Source organism: Tasmannia lanceolata, unplaced genomic scaffold (assembly GCF_043159265.1).
Source record: "Tasmannia lanceolata isolate RefF3 unplaced genomic scaffold, GAP_Taslan_0.1 ptg000012l, whole genome shotgun sequence".
Classification (NCBI taxonomy): domain Eukaryota; kingdom Viridiplantae; phylum Streptophyta; class Magnoliopsida; order Canellales; family Winteraceae; genus Tasmannia; species Tasmannia lanceolata.
Genome location: NW_027518689.1, coordinates 11,834,967 through 11,855,873, shown reverse-complemented (window position 1 = coordinate 11,855,873; position 20,907 = coordinate 11,834,967). Strand labels below are relative to the sequence as shown.

At 40.7% G+C, this 20,907-nt stretch overlaps 1 protein-coding gene across 1 annotated transcript; it reads right to left on the bottom strand.

The window, feature by feature from the left end:
- Positions 1–541: 541 nt before the first annotated feature.
- Positions 542–3,103, bottom strand: LOC143888541 (uncharacterized). Its single transcript, XM_077392993.1, has 3 exons — positions 1,837–3,103; positions 1,481–1,770; positions 542–1,405 (listed from the first exon to the last, which is right to left on the bottom strand). Exons 1-3 carry the CDS (start codon positions 3,101–3,103, stop codon positions 542–544), a joined length of 2,421 nt encoding a protein of 806 aa, XP_077249108.1.
- Positions 3,104–20,907: the final 17,804 nt, after the last annotated feature.

Here is a 20,907-nt window from a genome sequence, read left to right as displayed (position 1 = left end):
CTGATTCAGATTCCTCTTCATTGATCTGCAAGGAGGGGAATTCATCTGGTAGTTCCATCTCAAAGAAGATCTCAAACCCTGACAGCTTTTCATGGGTTATTGTATCGACCCAAGGCTCAGCAAAACCACAAAAGGCGAAATCCTCCCCTTCTTTCCTGTAATGTCCATTTCTCAACAAACTGTAAAACCTGCTCGGCTCATCTATCCCCAAACGATGAAGCTCAACCTTTCTGCGCATATACTTCTTCATCTCACTGATCTCTTCATTTGTAGGTTCATAGCCCAACCCAAACAATCCAATTGCTTTACCCATATTCGGCCACTCAACTACACCCTGATGGTGGCGACCTAACCCGGCTCCTGGAACATAGCCCTGTTTGCGCATCATACGGACTACTGCGGGATTCGAGCTTGTAAGGAAGGTGAGAGGTTCATTCATAGCTTCCTCCACTGATATAGCTGTGACCTCCAGTGAGAAACCAGTCAGACTGACATCTTCATTCTTTTCTAATGTGGCCGGGATGATGAGCTCCTGAGAAATTTAGCCAACTTCTAGATCTGGGTCTCCTCTAACTGTTATCACACTGTTACCCTTGATGAATTTCAGCTTTTGATGCAATGATGAAGGTACAACTCCGTATTTATGAAGCCAAGGTCGGCCCAAGAGCAAATTGAATGATGGTTTAATGTCTAACACCTGAAATTCGATTTCAAACATTCCACCTCCAATCTGGATTTTTGTGGCTAAAGTCCCAACAACATCACGCCTCGTACCATCATAAGCCAAGATGCATTGTTCAGAAGGGATGAAATCACCAGGTTCAAATCCTAAGGCAGTAGCGGTACTCAGAGGACAAACATTCAAAGCGGATCCATTGTCAACTAAAACCTCAGGAACTTTCTTCTCATTACAGAAAACGGTGACTCGGAGCGGGCAGATATGATTGCGACCTTCGAGAGTCAAGTCTTCATCAGTGAAAGACAAGGTTTTGGAAACCCGGGCCATAGCTACAAGTCCGACCAACTGATCCGGAGTGATATCAACAGACACTTTAGCGGCGTTCAGCTCTCTAAGTATAACCTCTCGGTGCTTTGCAGAGTTCATAAGCAAACCCCAGATTGAAATATTTGCCTGAGTTTTCTTTAACTGGCGGAGGAGGTTTTCGTCTTCTTCATCTGACTTCGACTTAAACAACTCTGATGCCCTGGCCAACTCAGCGGGATTCTCAACCCTTAACTCGGCTGGTTTAAAGACACGCCCGCCGCGAGTAACATGGCGGACCTCATCACAAACAATCTCCAGGTCATCTTCATCAGGCTGAAAAATATAAGGACGAACTTCACGGTCTCCCTCATCAGGCTGGAAAACATAAGGAATTCGGGCTTCCTGATCTTCCTCATCGGGCTAGAAAACATATGGACTTCGTGCTACTTGATGGACAGTGGATTCAACATTCTGATAGACACATGGGTAAATCACTTGGCCTTCCTCATTAGGCTGGAAAACATAAGGAATTCGGGCGGTGCGATTGATGACAGGCTCAGCAAGACACTCCTCTTCCTCTTCTTCGAAATTTAAGACATAGGGAGTTGCAGGAGTTATGGCATAAATAAGAGAGGTTGGATCAACAAAGGGCTTGTCATCAGAGATGGCTCCTATCTCAGGTGGAGGGGGAGCGGTATGTCTAGGTAAGGGATTTCGAGTAACATTGGGTTCGGGTAGAACCAGATCACCCTCCGCTAGCAGTTTCTCAATTCTGTATCTCAGGGCTATACAACGATCAGTATGGTATCCAGGACCTTGGTGGTACTGACAGAACTAGTCTTCTCTGAAACCTCTGGGAAGAGGGTCTGGGGGAGGTCTTGGTGGCAAGAGTTCAATTACGCCATCTCTGACAAGATTTCTCATGATGGATGACGGGGTGTAAGGCAACGGAGTGAACTCTTTCTTTGGCCTTTGAATGGGTTTTTCTCCTCCCATTACTATATTTCTTGGAGGCGGGCGAGAAGTCCCCAATTGATTCACTTCTTTGGGAGCGGTGATAGGTCTTTTACCCTCCTTCAGATTCACGTAATGCTTCAGAACTACACCATGTGCTAAAGCATCTTCTGTCATGTTCCCGGTGTGGATGAAATGCTTAAAATCTGGATAGTACTGAGTAGCCATATACTGCGCATAAGGACTGGAGAGATTTTTGACAATAATGTTGAGCTGGTCTTCTTCAGATGGGCGGTTAGTCATCTGAGCTGCCTTTCTCCTCCACTTCTTAACAAAGGCACTGAACGGCTCATGGATCTGCTGCTTGAGCATTTTCAGATCTCGACGAGTGACCTCAACCTCGTCATCATAACAGAATTGTTCAATAAACTTTTCAACAATGTCCTCCCAAGTCTTGGTATAAGCTGAATCCAAAGTCAGAAACCATTTACACGCCATGCCTGATAGAGACATTTGGAACAATTTAGCCATCTGCTGAGAATTCAGACCATACTGCTCAAGCGCATTGATGTACATCTTCAGATGACTTCTAGGACTCCCAGATCCGTCATACTTGGCAAAGTCAGGGATTTTGAACTTAGGAGGGAGAGTGACGCCAGGGAAGATTGAGAATTCAGACATGTCTATTTTCCTTGGATTGTGATTTTTCAAATTCAGAAGCTCGAGAGCCAACTGGTCTACTTTCTCAGATAACTCCTTCTCTTTTTCGGCTCTAGCAGGAGATGGCGGAAGATTTTCCTCAGCGTACTGCTTCTCATCGTAATCAAAGGCAGGAACTTGCATGGATCTGACTGGGATATGGACTCCAGTTGGAAGATTCTGGACTACAGGGTCCTTCGAGGTTGAAGACCTCTCATTTGCCTGACCCTCCAGACGTGTCACTTTTTCTGTAAGGGTTAACATCTGTCTGGTAAGGTTCATCATCATTTCTCTCATTTCAATCATGAAACTGCTCTCAGTAGACTCAGCCATTAGGTCAGGATTAGAAGATACTGGTGAAGCAGAATAACGACTTAGTCTCGATGTTTGACGAGACCAAACCGGCTTAGAATCGGTAACCTTTCGGGGAGCGATGTTTGAACGATCGGGCAAGACTCCTGGCATGGACATCACAAATACTAGGTTTTAATAAGAGGTAATCATATGACATTATTTCACGCAAATTGAAACAAAAGATTATACCAATGCATCCCTTCCCTGGGTCAAGCCAGCAGCATAGCAATCGTGAGAAGGGTCACGACGGCCTATCACACCTAAAAGAATTGCCATTACACTCAAGGTGTGTCAGATAAAAAGAAAAATCTGACTGCGTAACGGTCTTTCAAAAGGATCATGGCATGGCAAACTCATGGTTTATCAATACCCCAAAGGATAGTGACTACCCTCAAAGTTTTTAGCTAAAATCCGACAGCATAACGACAGTACATGGAGACAGGGTAACGTAAGCACATGATTTGTTAACAAGCCTAAAAGGGTTATGACCACACTCAAGGAAAATTCGGCAGCATGACGGCCATACTAGGAGATGTGGTACGGTAAGCACATGGTTCGTCAACAAACCTAAAAGAATAATGATCACTCTAAGGTTTTTAACGAAAATCCGGCAGCATAACGACTGTACTAGGAGGGTCTCAGCAACTAAACATGAAGAGTACGCCGTCATGGTCAATATAAAGCAGGGCTCTCAACAAGAACACCCACTCTGGTAGCAATAATGGCAAGATAGACTCACAATCGACATGTGGAATGGGATTTGATGAGGATCGAACAAAGGATCAGGCTCATAGAAGATAGATCGGGCTATAAAGATGATGAAGTGAAACCAATGATCTGATCACAATCCGAAAGACGGATAGACCCTAATCTAAAAATAACATACATATATACATCCTAACCAGGGGCACCAGCCTAGTCTGCTCTAACGGAGTCAAGGAGGTCTCGACTGATGACAGACTGATGAGTGTACTAGGACCGTGTTGTAGCCACGCAAGGTGAGCTACCCTAGTCTACAAATGGGGCAAAGCTCCTAACTCTAGGCTTCACATGTGTAAGCAACACATGTTCGTCCTCATATGAATGCAATATATATAAACACGGGTGCTTCCTAGTTGGGTTTCACTAAGTCAGTAAGTATATACATAATATATAAAATAAAGTAGGGCTCCGGACTCAATCTATCAGGTACTATGCGTATGAACCATACTTAATATGTATAACTCAAGTGCACCGAGTGTTATACATAGTATGCTTCATTGCTCATCGGCTGCTGTAAACACAAGTGCACCGAGTGTTTACGGGTGCAGCGCCGGCGCATAGCTTGGAAATAGATTCAACAGCACCATCAGGGAATGACATCCCAGTCGCACACGCATTGAATCTATCCCGTGGAACCAATGATAATGAAAATCAATAAAAGAAATAAAGAATATGACAATACACGATGTGCAGTGTGTGATTCCCTCGTTTTATTTACGAACCTATCTGGTGCCCCTGGATTCTAAGCGAAAATGTTCCCATTTAACATGATTTTAACCCAGATTTCTTTAAAATTAGTAAAAATGGCATATTTACAGAGTTAGGCAATGTTTCAAGAACTCCCCAGCAGAGTCGCCAGCCTGTGGACCCCGATCTCGAGAGGACGGTGAGCGAGGGACGCGAGATCCCCTCTCAATCCTCTGAGACCTCCACAATGTGAAGGAGAGCTCTACCAAGGAACTCTCGAAATGATGCCACTCACAGCATGGGTGGCGATATAAATGAGATACCTCTCGATTCAAGGACTAGCCCGGAACCAAGATGTACCTATAACAAAGAAGAGTCGTCATCCAAGGAAATGGGCCCTAGATCCCATGAAATACTCTGTTGCAACGGATAACCAGAGATACAAAAGGTCCGTGCCTGGTGACGAATGAGGAAGATCCGAAAAGCACCCTCAATTCGCCCAAGTGCAAGCACATGGTCTCTTATGCCATTTTTAATTAACTTTGAAGAGTTTTGGGCAAAAATTATGTGAAATGGGAACAATTATTCCCGAGAAAACGTCTATCTAAGCATGCATGACCCGGGGATAGGCAAAGAAAACGAACATCCAAATCCTAACTCATCACATCTAAGAAAGCAATAATCAATCGCATGCATAGCTACAGCTAAGCAGATAATGATAGATATAATGAAATAAGGAAAGCAGTAAAGATCTATATCTAGACAGATAATCAAGATAAGACAAATGAATAAATGCTATAGCTAAGCAATCAAAGCAGTAAAGTAAATACACTAGCATGCGAGCCTATGCAAGAGATAAGACTAAGAAAATGGCAATCGATCGCATGCTAGAAGAACAAACAAACTAGAATGCATAAGAAATCTAAGATAAGCACACAGCAAGCTAAAATGCAAGAAGGGAAAAGAATCGGAAAATCATCGGTATGCGAGAATAAAAAACTACAAGGAAAAAAAATGGAACACACGATAGGCTCAGATGGCGATTCAAAAGGAATCAAGCCCAGCGATCCTAATCTGCTGAAGATCGGACAAGTCTCGCGATCGTCATGACCTATCGTTGGGCTCAGCGAGGACAATCCCTGTAAAGGGGCCACGCTACGTCATCGCCCGTCCCAAAACGTCGGAAAGCCAATGAAAACCGGAAAACCACGATCGAAATCGGAAATGGAATGAAAAGGGGACTCCGAGTGACCTGGCGATCATCATCCTTGCCCATTTTTGCTTTTGTTTTGAAATGTTTGAAAATATTTGAAAATGTTTATTAAAAGGTTTGACTGGACTTGGGTGGACCCAAGCTACCTACGTACCCTGTGAAAAGGGATCAAGCCAACGTAGTTCGAAACAGCTTTTTCGAAAAATGTTTTTGGTGTTTTTGATGTTTTTTTGTTGTTTTTAGATTTTTGTTGTTTTTTATCCCTTTGATTGAAAGGGGGTTTTGGCTCAGGAGGTTTCCGTCCGTCGTCGCCTAAACCCGATAAAAGTGTTCCCAAAATCGACAGGATCCCGAAACTCGAATAGGATCCCGAGGAATGCGAAGAGAATGGTCCCGAAAAGAAAGGAAACCCCTCAAACCCTGTGAAGACCCTGAGGTGGGAAAATGATAGGAAGGGCAAGGGGTTGGCTCAAGGATCATTCGGTCATCACCTGAGCCGAAGGGAAGCTTCCGAGAATGAATGAAACCTTAAGAAAATTGATGCAATAGATTACATCCAATCATAATGCAATCGAATACTCGCACTAAATTCACAGGCTACGGCAAGAAAGATATCCCCAAGGAAAATAATTAGCCGACTCATATGTCCGCACCATACCATTGAAAACTTGAGAGACCGCAATATCTAAATGAAACTAAAGGGATGGACCCTAGCCTACCCCACAGTGTCCCATTGCACATACTCCAAAAACACGAAAAGAAACAGAACAGGGAACATGCTTCATAAAATTCATTTAAGAAATAAACTCTGTGACATGGTTCAAAATAAAATACATGATTTGTGGTGTAAATACATTTATCAGAACATGAGGGCCTAATATCATTTCCCACAAAACAGTTGAGAAGGCAAGCGGAACAAGAACCATATAAAGCATGCATTAAAATGCAACTGTGCAGCTAATATTTTCCACTAAGGATAGAGGAAAGGTCCTTTTAAGCTAGCAAAATAGGGACTACTATGGATTGATAATTACCAAGTCACCTGTAAAGATAGTTTGATGCAATTACACACATGGTAGAACTTCTATTAGCATCCTTTAGTATCCTGCCCTGATGGAATCATGTAAAACCAGACTAAATGACAAGAAATGCTCGCACCATGGAATGATGAATTAGGCTTTCTAGAATTTTAGACCAAGGAGCAAACGGTTGGAAAACCCAAAATAACAGAGCGCCAAGCATGCATTCTATCATTTTAATTGGCAAATTGGAAATGGAATTATTGGAATCCAACTACCGATTCCTCAGAGCAATCAAATTGGGAGAGAATGAAAATCAATTTTAAGCAATCACATATGCAATATAGTATTGAAAATTGAGCTCAGAGAAATTACCCGGCTACTTGCAGAGGTTGCAGAGGAGGATGGATTGGGTCTAGGATTAGGACTTTTGTAATTTTGCTGAAGCTCTGTCGCTGACGGATGCGCAGCCGCCGGACCGGATCTGAGATGAGGTTACCGGATTCCGGCAAGGATGGAAGAGGGTTTGATGGAATATGGGATTTGGGGCTTTGATGGAGATGAAAATGGGAAGGGGAGGTAGTTGAGGCAGAGGAGAGAAGAAAATGGGAATGGGTTTGGGCGGCCGGTAGGCGCAGAGATGGTGGCCGAGGATGGGAAGTGGACGGAACTCCGGCAACGTTGCCGGAGAAGAAGACCCAAAACCCCTTTTGTTCTCTCTCTCTCTCTCTCTGTTTCTTTAAAAAAAAATATATATATATATATATATATATATATATATAAATGAATGAGGGCTTGGTGGCTGCAATGGAGATGGAAGAGAGGAAAGGAGAAGGAGGGCTTGTAGATGATGGCAATGGGGGTCAGATTCTTACCGGATTCCGTCGGAGAAGATGGTGGCTCCGTTGGGAGGGTGGTTGAAGAAAATGGTGATGGCGGGATGGTGGCTGAGAAGGGGATTGTGAAGGGAAACAAAGTGGGTTTCTATGGATTCCGGATTGGGGTTGGATTCATGGCCATTCGGTCGGAGATGGAAGGTGGTTGAGAGAGGATGAATGAAATGGGTTTGAGAGTGGTGGCTGTAGAAATGGAAATAGCTGAGGATGGTGGTGTAGAGAGAATGAGATGGTTTGGGGTTGGAATAAAGGTAGAAGGAGAAGAGGAAAGGAGAAGGAGGTTGATGGCGGCTCGGATTCCGGTGGAGCTTGCCGTGGAAGATGACCGGAAGTGGATTGGTGGTTTGAGAAGAGGGTTCGTAGAAGGGGGTTTGGGTATTAGATGGAAATGGGTATTGGGTAGGTGTTCGAAAGGGGTTTTGGGTTGGAGGAGAAGGTGGATGATGGCTGTAGATGGAGGAGGCTTGCCGGATTCCGGCAAGGTAACCGGAGAAGAGGAATAGAATGGGATTGCAGAGGAGATGGGATTTGGAGGTGAAAATGAAGAAAGTGATGGTGCTAGGTGGCTGAGAAGGTGGAGAATGGTGGTCGTGAGGATCGGATTCGTCGGGGCTCCGCCTAAGCAAGCGGAGAAGATGGATACCTTCTCCCTCTCTCTCTCTCTCTCTCTCTGCAAGCCTTTTTGGAAAAAATGAAGAACCCTCCTCTCCCTCTTTTTCATGAGTTCTCTTGTATTTTATACTCTGGATTTTTCTTACTCTAATCCTTGCCATCCATTTTGTTTCCCCCTCATCTCAACCATCCATCCCCTTCTTTTAATCCTAATGCCCTCTTAGAAACCCTAAAAATCTAGAAGGCCCTAGTCTCATCCAAGCCCTCCACTTTGCCTTGTTAATCCTACAGCCCATGTCCATTGCTTGCAAAGGAAGTAAGACTTATTTTACTAAAACGCCCCTAAGATAAGGTGATTTTTCCCTCCTACCCCTATGCTCTATTTGCCTTTTCTTCCTATCAATGGGCACCCCCACTTGATTGTTTCACTCCCCTCTTCTAAAAAGGGAAAATATATATGCCTCCCCTTTCTTCCTCGGACAGCCCTCTTTAGCATATTTTCTAGCTATAGGGGGGGTTAAGCAAAAAAAAGGGGAAGAGTGAATTACTTCTTTTTCTTGTATATTTTCTTAGGGAAATGATATTGACACACTCGTATTTTGATAACGACACCAACTCGCCCGTCTTTTCTTATTTAAACTCATGAAAATGTAATGATTATTTAATCGTAATTTAAACACAAAAAGACAAGGTAAGTTAGTGAAAATATCAAAGCGAGATTGTGTCAGCATCATCTGCACTTGGGAGGTTCGTGCAGAGGGGTGCCAATACTAAGGTTTGTATAGAGGGGTGCTAATACCAGAACTCAGGGTATTTTGCAATTTTTGTAAATTCCGAAAAAATAAAAGGGAAGGTCGGGGTGATGGAACGGATGATATCAATGGGGTTTATGGATATTGGGGCTTTCAGAGTATTTCAAAAATGGACTGCAAATGTGCACTCTTGGGTCTCTCAGGTTCTTTCGCACTCTATGCTCGGTTTCGAGAATTTCAAAATTGATTCCGGACATGTTGGAACTGGTTTCGGGAACTTGAAGCTTGATTCTGGGGACCTTGAATTCGGTTTCAGGACTCGAAATTCGGGATTTATTCATTTTTTGGCGAAATTTGGGTCAGGTCAAAACGGGGTGTCTACAATATTCCCCACATATTTATGCTCAAAATTGCATATCTTCACAAAAAGGGGGAGCTTAAATGATCTATCCTTTTAAACAAGAGGTAAAAATTACATATCTTTCTAGATACACATTTATAGAAATAAATCAAACTTGATTATCTCAATTTCGGGGGAGAATTATGAAATTGATTAGATATCCATGATTCATATGCATTCTATACTATAATTTGGTAAATCTAACTTATGCATATGTTGAGGGGGAGTAGTTATGCTTATATTTTTTATCTAATCCTCTTAAGAGGTTCCTCCAACCTCTCTAATCAATTTGGACGAAAATTATTCATAAAAGCTAGTTTCCTATGTGAGAAGGCTTCTAGATTGATCTTGAAGGATCTTCATTGTGTAATTTAGCATTGCTTAGCCTGCAAGAAACAAGGTTTAGAATTAAGTTCAATATGAAAATCAAAGAATGAGAAAGTCAAAGCACAAATTGGAAACTAACTAAGGGTAGGAGTCCTCACATTGGAAACTTCCAAATCCAATCTAACCCTAACTCTTTCTATAAAAACAAAGCAACTACAACCTTTGGTTTTTCTTTAGAAATTTTCATCCCTCTCTCTCCTCCATCTTAGAATTTGTTCCATTGTTTTGTATGCTTTGGTGTTCATCTCTTCCACTTGGTTTTTCACAAAGTGCTTCAACATATTCAATATATTCAACATATTGGAGGCTAGTTTATAATTCTTTGGGGTTTCTTTTGCGATTAAAAGGGTAAGTCAAAGCGTATATCCAAGGATTACTTACCCCAGAGACAAGGAGAGCTAGTAAGGTTGGTCTTCCAAAATTCTCTTTCATGTAGTTTAAAATAGAAGCATGTTAGGATTGAATTTGTGATTTTCTTTGAAAAAACTATGAAGATGAAATTGTTTGCATGTGAAATTTTGAGGAGGTGAGATCAGGTTTAGGTTATTTCATAATCTAAAATTTTTCTTGGAAAATCTATTTTTTAATATTAAAATCCAATTTTTGAAATTAAGAGAGTTTAAATCCACTTTACAAAGCAACTTTACTAAGCCTTTTAAATTTCTTGAATTTTTCAATCTCTGAGTCTTTTGTATATTAAAGAGTATAGAAATCTGAAATTTTCAGAAATTTTGATTTCGTTTTAACCTTTTGAACTTTACACTTACAGGGGTAAAATTCTAAAGATCGAATTTAAAAAAGATGTCAAAACAGATCAAAAATCAATAAAAATTTAAACATAATAGACTTTTAAGGTTTTGCAACAGTACAAATATTTTGTAGAATTTGGATTTAATTTAAGGGGCTTAAAATTTTATTTAATCCACGGGGTATTTTTGGAAAAAACTAATTTTTGAACAATTTATAGCGTTTCCAGAGATAAAATTTGGATGAGAAGTAACTAAGACCTAATCTAATCTCCTGTGAAGTTTTTAAGATTTTTGGTTCATGTTAGATACTTGTTTATGATTTTTTTATGCCATATTAAATCGAAAAAATAGTAAATTGCGTTGAACAATTCTGGAAATATTTTATTGAGAGTTACTGCTGGAATTACATATTTTCATGAAGTTTGGATTGATTTGGATCAGATTTACTATGTGTTTCTTTGGAAATTCATAATCTGGACAAATACTTTTAAAATCGAAAATTGATAGTAAATCATTTTTTAAATTCATGAAACTTTACAATAATCGTCTCCTAAACCCTACACACTTCATTTTTTTAAACCCTTTCCTCTTTCACCCATTTTTTTTCTTTATTTTGGTGTCCCTTCCTTCTCATCCTCCATTTTTCTCCAATCTCTCATCTCCATCCTCCATCCTCCATCCTCCATCCAATCCTTTTTCTTCCACTTCTCTCCTTCTTTCATCATTTTCTTCCATCTAGGGCTCCAAATCCCTCCTTTTCTCTTTTTTTTTTCTTCATTCTCTTCAAACCCTAGGTTCCCAACCATGCCTAGAACGAAAAATCTTCCCCGTGGCGGTTCCTCCGGCGGGCGAGACGATGAAGGGCCACCAAGGAAGAAAGCCAAGGCTAAAGCTCCGGTTCCGGAACCCGATGTTAATCCCAATTCCTACTTCTCTTCCGCACAAGCCAAGAAGACATGGCCAACACTGGCTACTCGGGGCATCCTCACTGGCCGATTCATTGAGCCCGACAATCTCCTCCATTTTGACATTCAAGCGCGATTTGATGTCCTTGGATGGACCCAATTTCTTTATCTCCACGAGCTTGTCTACCCTAGGTTAGTTCGCCTTTTCTATACCAATCTCACTATCACTTCCTCTTACTTCCAAATTGAATTTCGTGTCAAGAAAACCCACATCAAACTCAATATTCATCAACTTGCTGAGATTCTCGCAATTAGTTCCGATGGCTTTGAACATTACTTTTGGCCAGACAATGCGATCCATTCCCTTCCAGATCTTAATCACGACACTGTGTATGGCCGAATTACCAAGCACTATCGGCCCAACATGCTTGTGCAAACTTCTGACCTCATACCCGTGGCCAAAATGCTTCATAACTTCATATTCAACAACTTCACCCCACGCGGTGGCATGACCGATGCCATACGACCCCTTGAGGCCTACCTCATATATTGCATCCTTGAGGGTCGCAGGCTTTGTCTACGATACATCATCTTTCGCTTCATGTTCCAGACTCTTACTCGATCCCGTGCTTCACTGCAGTATGGCATGCTCCTTACCTGTGTATTCCGCCACTTCGGTATCACTCTGGAGGGTGAGGCCACCGACACTCCCACTGCTCCTTTTGACGATCGGACCTTCCAGCGCATGGTAATCGCCAAAGAAGTTGTTGCCGTTGACTCTGATGACGAAGTTGCACCAGATCACGATGACGACAGTGAAGGAGAGGCGGATCCGGACACTCAGGCCCCCTGCGGCGCCCTATGCATCTCAGGATTTCTCTCAGGGCTTCGCAGCCATGCAGGAGGCCCTTGAGCGATCCATGACCACACAATTTGAGCGGCTTACTACCCATGTTGACACAGAGATGTCTACTCGATTCCAGTCGCTCTCCACTCACGTCGACGACCAGTTCACTGCCCTTTATCAGTACCTCTCTGGTGGTTCGACGAGTCAGCACCCGGGCAGTTCCTCTTCTTATCAGCCACTGCCTCCTCCCGAATAGTAGATGGCTTTAGTTTTCTGATGCTGGGCATCGTTTTGGATCCGACTCCTTTGCTATCTTAGGATTATCTGTGTAGATGTTTTGTCTTGTTGTGTTCGTATCTAGATGGTTTTGTTTTAGACATATGATGGGTTGGATAGTATTAGGATTTTCTTTTTGGATGGATGCTTATATGATTAGTTGGATCTTTTTGGGATGTATTAGGTTTTTATTTTTGTAAATGTTATGATGTGTGGTGGATACTATGTCCTTTGAATGATTGTTTGCACTTCTATGTGTGGCCATTCTCATCATCTATAAAAATCTCTATTTGGTTTGCTGTGAGATGTGCTTCTCTGTTCTATTTCTTTTTGCTCGCATACCTTGTATTGTGATTCCTTTCTCTCTTGCAATGCCCTTTCATTGTCTCCTTGGCTCTCACATGCCCTTGTTCCTTTTGTTCCACCTTTTTGGTGATGACAAAAGGGGGAGAACATTGGAGGTCCCAAGTCATAATAATATACATATATTGAGGGGGAGCAAAGCTCCATTCTTAGAATTGTGCAATCAATTTCAATCATTACAATTAATGCTTTAAATGTTCAATTAAATCAATCTCTTAGGGGGAGCATAAATTGTTCTATTCATCCCTCAAGGGGGAGCTCTTACCCTAAAGCAAATTGTATTTGTCATCATCAAAAAGTGGGAGATTGTTAGCCCAAGGGTTCAACAAGTACTCCCATTGACATGTTTTGATGATTAACAAACTCAATTTGATATAAAAATATTTTATGTACTAATTATTTCCATTGGCTAAGTTATTGTGTTCATAGCTTTAGTACATTCAAGATTGCACAAGAAATGACAAAATCATTCAAGCTCAAAGTAAGATGAAAGGCATGAAGAAAGAATCATCATCAACGGCAAACTAACACAAAGGCAAGACAAGGTCATTCAAAGAACAAGGTTGAATTCAAGCTCTACAAGGATGAAAATCAACTCAGAAGCTCAAGAAAGGCTCAAGCATCAAGGGAGTTGATTGAAGACAAGTCAAAGCCTCTTCAAAGTGCCAACAAGATTGAAGACCAAGCTAGTTTAAAATGTATATGGTCTATCATGTATAGTCTAGGTCAGAGGCACAAAAGAGAGTTTAAAATTAATCTAAAATGAACCTAATTGGACAAGTGAATGATCATGGTGGTGTCCTCACTCTTTGGACCCACATGACATTCCATTTGACAAGATACATGTGAATTCCAAAGGCTCAAAACAAATCAGCAACCAAGACTTAAAATATTGCTGAAATAGCCTTCTCGAAATTCCGAGAAGAAGGCTCGGAATTCGGAGACAATTTCTCGGAACTCCGAGAAAGTCCCTGTTTGAAAAAATTAAAACATAACTGTCAACTCAGAATTCCGTGCGCGGACTCCGAGACGACCATTGAGGAGTCTAAAAAGATCATATTTTGATCTGCCCTATATATATGAACCTTGGGGCTTTTAAGAAAACACTTAATGAGTTAACCTAACATTCTAAGAGCATTCAAAGGCATTAATACTCATTTTCTTCAAGATTTTCACTCTCCCTCTCTCTCTTGTGCTTTGACCTTGGATTATTCTTGAGAGACCTTAGGCTTTTCATTTGTACATCTTTTTCTTGTGAGAGTGAGTGTGCATTCTACTTGTAATTAGCCTACTAAGAGGCAAGTGAGCTAAACCCTTTTCTCTTCATTGTATTTGGCAACAAAGGGCACCGTAGAAGACCATTGGAGCTTGGAGCTCAGATTGTACAAGGCGAAAGGAACGCTGTATTTAAGTTCCTTGGAGAAGATAGTGGAAACCTCAAGGAGCCAAACTTGAGAAGAGTGCAGTAGATCTTTGGTTAAGACCGAACCACTACAAAAATCCTTGTGTCAATCATCTTTGTCTCTTCACTCACTTTTGTGGTAAGCCCTTTACTTTTGTCTTGAATCTTAATATTGATTTTCTAATCAATCTAAAACTAGTGCAAACAAAGTTTTTAAATTAGTAAGATTTTAAAAGAAACCCAATTCACCCCCCTCTTGGGTTGCTAAGTGGAATTTCAAGAAGGGAAAAAGGATTTTCAATCTAGAGGCACCTTCGCTTTTTCTCTGAAAAAAGAATGAAAAATGAATTTTCAATCCAGAGGCACCTTCGTTTTTTCTCTAAAAAGAAGAGAAAAGGGATTTTCAATCCAGAGGCATCTTCGCTTTTTCTCGGAAAAGAAGGGAAAAGGGATTTTCAATCCAGAGGCACCTTCGCTTTTTCTCTGAAAGAAGGGAAAAGGAATTTTCAATCCAGAGGCACCTTCGCTTTTTCTCTGAAAAGAAAGAAAAATGAATTTTCAATCTAGAGGCACCTTCGCTTTTTCTCTGAAAAGAAAGGAAGAAGAATTTTCAATCTAGAGGCACCTTCGCTTTTTCTCTGAAAAGAAAATGAGGTTGAATTTCGATCCAGAGGCACTTTCGCTTTTTCTCTGAAAAGAAAAGGAGGTTGAATTTCGATCCAGAAGCACTTTCACTTTTTCTTTGAAAAGAAACGGAAGATAGATTTCCGATCCAGAGGCACTTTCGCTTTTTCTCTGAAAAGAAAAGGAAGATAGATTTTCGATCCAAAGGAACCTTCGTTTTTTCTCTGAAAAGAAAGGATTTTCGATCCAGAGGCATTTCCATTTTTTCTCTGAAAAGAAAGGAAAAGGAATTTTCGATCCAGAGGCACTTTCGCTTTTTCTCTAAAAAGAAAATGGAAGATGAATTTCGATCCAGAGACACTTTCGCTTTTTCTCTGAAAAGAAAAGGAGGATGAATTTTGATCCAGAGGCACTTTTGCTTTTTCTCCAAAAAGAAAAGAAGATGGATTTTCGATCTAGAGGCACTTTCACTTTTTCTCTGAAAAGAAAGGAAAAAGGATTTTCAATCCAGAAGCACTTTCGCCTTTTCTCTGAAAAGAAATGGAAAATGGATTTTGAAATTTAATCTGAACTTGATTTGATGACCTGAAATGAACTTGAATTTGAAAATTTGAAATGGACTTGAGTTGCTGATTTGAAATGAACTTGAATTTGGAGATTTGAGCATGAACTTGAATTTGATAAATTTGAAAATTTGTGAACTTTAAATGTGTGAAATCGGATTCGTGGACAATAGATATTGTGCAAGACCAAAATTCAAACGAATGACGAGACAACGCATATCAGGAGTAAAATGCAACAACTATTGACATTTATCCTTAGAGAAGAAACGATGAAACATGACTTTATGAGAATTGCTGAGAGTGCTTTGAGGAAGCTTTAAAAAAGAGTTTATTGCATAGAGACTGTTGGTCTTTACTGCTGGGAATTCTTGGTATTGGCAAACTGAAATCTTGATCTAAATTCCTGAACTTGTAATCTAGAACAACGGCTTTCCTGGATACTGAAATTGGAAGGTGGGATTTTTCTTCTAGCAGGTATTTGGACAAATTTTTTTTGATGAAGATGGTATTCAATTGACTGAAAGGAAATTCAAAATTTTAATGATCCATCTTGCTGAGAAATCGGCCCAATCATCATCACCTATGAGACTCTCCCAAGCCTATGGTGCCTTTCTAGGACAGGGTCTTCTTATGGAAACCACATTTTATGATATTTATGCTTCTAAATGCTTTCGGAAGTGGCTGGCTTTTCTTTCACTTGATTTCTGAAGTCCTTCTTTCAGGATTCGTATGGATCAGTTACAGTTGCAGATGATCTGATGCCTTATCTTTTTCACCAAGACGGTTGCGACCTTTCAATATGAACACAACGACCGACTCTACTCAAAAGGGAAAAACTGGTAGAAGATATTATTCAAAGGATTGAGGTTTTCTGAAAGAATGGACAATAATAGAAAGGGATGGACTGACTAGACCAACTCAAAGTGATGCTTCTGACTTAGTTAAGATTTTGTTTGGTAGGTCTCGCCTTTCAAAGAGTAATTTTGCAATATATAAACACTGTACTTCTCCTTTAAAACAGTAATATTCCAAGGATTCGATTACCACCCCTTGGATCTCTTGGTTTCATGCCCTTAGTTTCGAGGATACAAAGTGTGCCTGCTTGAACTTCTTGAATCTTTGATCTTGATACTGGATATAGCTTTTTTTGGATATTTTCTCTTACCATGACTAAGTCGCCATTTTCAGGTTTTCAACTTGGCGGACCGTTTGACCTTAGCTTTTGCCTGAATCGCCCGTTCGGGTTTTCAACTCAGCAGGCTATCCCCTTGGCTTTTGCCTAAGCCGCCCTTTTGGGTTTTCAACTTGGCAGGGGAATGATCTTAAATTTTGCCTAGACCGCCCTTTCAGGTTTTCAGTCTAGCAGATCTTCAAAGTCTATTCTTTTCTTTATTTTTTTTCCTTTTTTGCATTAGGACCTAAATCCTTCATTCTGAACACCGGAAGGACTTTATAGGTGGGATAGATTTTTTCAAACAAAATGCTTATGGCTTTGCAAAAATTTTGATCGAATATGTAAATAGGTTGCCTACGTATCCCAGTGTAAGAATCAGGTCGCATGTAGTTCAGGGCAAAAGCCCCTAGTTTGAAGGTAAACTGATTTGTTTTTCTTAATTGACTCTATTTTCTTTTTCTTTTTTTTTCGATTGACTTCTTTCTTTTGATTGATTGACTTTCCCTTTTCTTCTTTTTGGAACTATTGAATTTTTTCTTTTGAAACGACCGAACTCGGTTTGACCGAGTTGCCTACTTACCCAAGTGTAGGGATCAGGTCTCGCGTAGTTCGGGGCTGATACCCCTAGTATAATGGGTTTTGAAAGAAAATATTATTTAGGCCCAAAGGGGTTTGCAAAAAGGGTATTCTTTTTCACACTGGGTCATGAACTTGGAATTTGTTCGGCCAAAGGAGGCCTTCCAATGTTCAGGTTTGGAATTAATCTAGGTTGATAAATTTTCTTTATTATTTTTTTTCACAGAGTTTGACAGCATTTTCAGGTAAGAGATAATAGGTCTTCTTCTTTCAAGATTCTGATATGCTCTTTTGACTTTGATGGAGCCAAACTTGTTCTTTAACATCCTCCATTTATGAATTGGTAACTTTTGATATTTGACGATCGCTTTTCAATACTTGCTCTTAAACTCTTATCTTGAATTTGTTGGTTTCATATTATGAATTTGGAAACCAAGGTCATTGACTGGAGATATGAAAGTTGTTTCCAATCCATGCCCCATGTATAGTATATGTCTCTCACTTCATTCATTCTCTTTAGCTTTCTATCTATGTCTTGCCCCCTGGTATTGGTTATAACGCTTCTAGATAATCCTCTTATCCTTGAAATGAGTTTTTTTTGTGCTCTTTTGGAGGGTAATTCATTTTCAATTGGCAACTGAACGTGCCAATGTTTATCACTTCAATTTCCCTTTGAGTGGCTGGGCCCGGTGCTCTTCCTCTTCTTTGAATATATGCTGCCAATCAAGGGGAGTTTCATCGGTATCTTTTTCCTCATTTAAGGAGGGAGTCTCATTTTTATTTATTAAGATCTGAAGCAATCACTGAAATATTACTGGAAAGCAAATTTCATTTAATAGAAAGACACTACAAATGATGATCTATCCTGAACATGCTCAGGATTCACAATTTTTGGACTTGAAAATAAATACAGAAAAAGACTCCCGGACTAGGCGTTGACTCTATAACCTTGTAAGACTAGACTCAATTTCTGAACTAACATATTGACCGACTCAACACAAAATCGCAAGTGACTGAAACTTTAACTTTAAACGCTGCAAAGGTCTGGCTTTGGAGGCTCAGCAAAGACTGGCTCATGACTGGTATCTTCAACCTCTCATTCCGCAACTGGACCTGTGCTTCTTTCAACCCTGGGTTGTCTTAAGTATTGAGATTTGTCGGCAGCAGTATTGCATGAGTCTGCATAGGATTATTGATGACGTTCGGCCTCTATTAAAATGCCAATTTTTCTCATCAATCAACTTCTGGATCACATACTTTAAAGCTATGCATCGATCAATGACGTGGCACGGGCCTTGGTGGTAATCACAGTGCTCATGTGCTCTCCAACTTCGGGGTAAAGGATTGGGAGGTGGTCTAATGTGAGGCAAAATGATGCGCTCTGAGGCTAAACAATCTTGTAGGAGTTTAGAAGGTGGAACGGGTAGAGGATCAAAATCCTTCCTTGGTTGTTGCTGGGGTGTGACCATGGGTTGATCATAATCCATGACTATAGGGTGCGACCATGGGTTGATCATAATCCATGACTATAGGGTTTTGAGGTCTCGGCGGTTGAGGATTGGCACGAGAGACACTGCCAACGTCTTTGACCTGTGCGGGTGCAGGCTTCTTAAAATCTCAGATATTAGGATTGCTTCGGTTATACACCTCTTGTGACATTGCTTCTTCAATTTGTGTGCCAGCATTAATGAGGTGCTCGAAGTCAGGATAATACTGGAGAGACATGTGATAGTAGAGCTGAGGGGACAGGTTTTTTAGTATCATCTGAACTTGGTCTTTCTCAGTAGGACGGTCAATCATCTGTGCTGCCAACCCCCTCCACCTTTTCACAAATGTCAAGAAAGACTCCCTTGAATCTTGTTTGGTCTTTTCCAAGTCTTTCTTAATGATCTCTGCCCCGTCATCATACTTGAATTGCTTCACAAACTGTTCAGTAATGTCTTTCCATGTCCTATAGCGAGTCTTGTCAAATCCCTAAAACTACCTCCTAGCTACCTTAGTTAAAGAAACCGAAAAAAGCTGGGCCATTTGTTCAGGAGATAAGTTTTGAGGTTGGCACATGATAGTGAACATTTGGAGATGGGAAGTAGAGCATCCCGTGCCATCATACTTATCAAAGTCTGGCATCTGAAAATTCTTAGGGAGACAAATTTCTGAGAAGAGTGTGAGATCATTTAAGCTAAATGCCCCTTGCTCTTGAATCTGTATGTTGACCTTATTAGTTAGCTGTTCCAACTTCTCAATAACTGACTTATCAACTGGCAATGAGACCGGGTTGTAATTCTCTTCACCATATTGTTCTTCATCAATAATATCAAATGGGCCTTGAGGAATGGGAATCACCATAGGCTTAGGATGAAGCTCTGACATGACAGGGTTCATGGGTTCTTTGCCCTTTGAAGGTGAAGGAAATGATGGACCAAACTTCTCGGCGAATTGGGCTTTAAGAAACTAATTGATTATCTTCTTTGATTCCTTTCATTTGTTCAAGGAGTACGGCCATCATAATTTCAAGGTTATTGGTCTGAGGGTTCTCAACATGTCCCGCCATAGGTGTAGAAGGAGGTGACGAAGAAGCTTCCAAAGAAGGTGGGGGAGGTGACCTCCTTACCATATGAGAGTTTACTCGAACCCAAGTTCCTTGAGGGTGATCAATGATGAATACTCCTGACATGGAAACAATGAGCACAAGGTATAAGATTGAGATTCATCACGTATTTCTTCTCAATGATTAGAGATGACTGTGGCCTTTGCAAACAATGGGATGACAGAATGAATCTTGAAATGAGCAAGGTATGACAATGGCGACATGAAGAGTAAAGGGTAATGCCCATAGTCCAAGGACTACGGAAATAAACACTTGGGTATCAAGAGAGAAGATTTGAATAATGCCCCTAGTGCAAAGGAACATAATCCTAGACTAGGAATGCAATAAGCTCAAACTCGGGTGTCATGAAACGGACTTTCTTGACTAGAATGAGTCCAATGAGTTTTTCAAATGCAGCATGAAGTATAAGAGACGAAAGGACAGACAATTGAGAGGTAATGCCAACCATGACAATGATCCGAATAAAGACTGACGAGGATAAGGCTAGACAATGATGATTTGGAGGCTAACGGACCAATGAAATGGACTTTCTAAACCTCAAGATGATGAAGATTAAGCAAGGGACATTTAGAAGATAAAGCCAATGAAAACTACGGTATCAAATTTAATGGGACCATGAATATGGAGATAAAATCACCGCTCTTGAATGATGGATCATAGACGAAGAAGGATACAATCAAGATGAGATCGTATATAAGGGATAATCTAAGAAGATAACCTATGAGATCTTGGGAAAAGATGATATTTATATCCTAATTTCAAAGGGGAAGTTTTTTAATTCTTTTACATTTTATGCAATGTTACCTGAAGGAATCAATCCTAAGCCTAATCTAGTGGAGTGGAGAAAAGATTTCGACTCTTGACTTGTTTGTGTACCTAAAATCGATCGCAGCCATTGGAATATGGACTACGGCCTAATCTAGACACAAATGGGTAGGATATCCTAATATAGGCTCACACACGTGATGCACGTGTGTTCGTACTATATGCATGTGTGGTGTAATCTAGGGGTAAGGCCAAGGGCTCTCTTAGCGCGAATCCGTGCTCAATATACTGTACCAGTGTCCAGTGTAGCAGTACGTGAACCAACGGATCCGTTT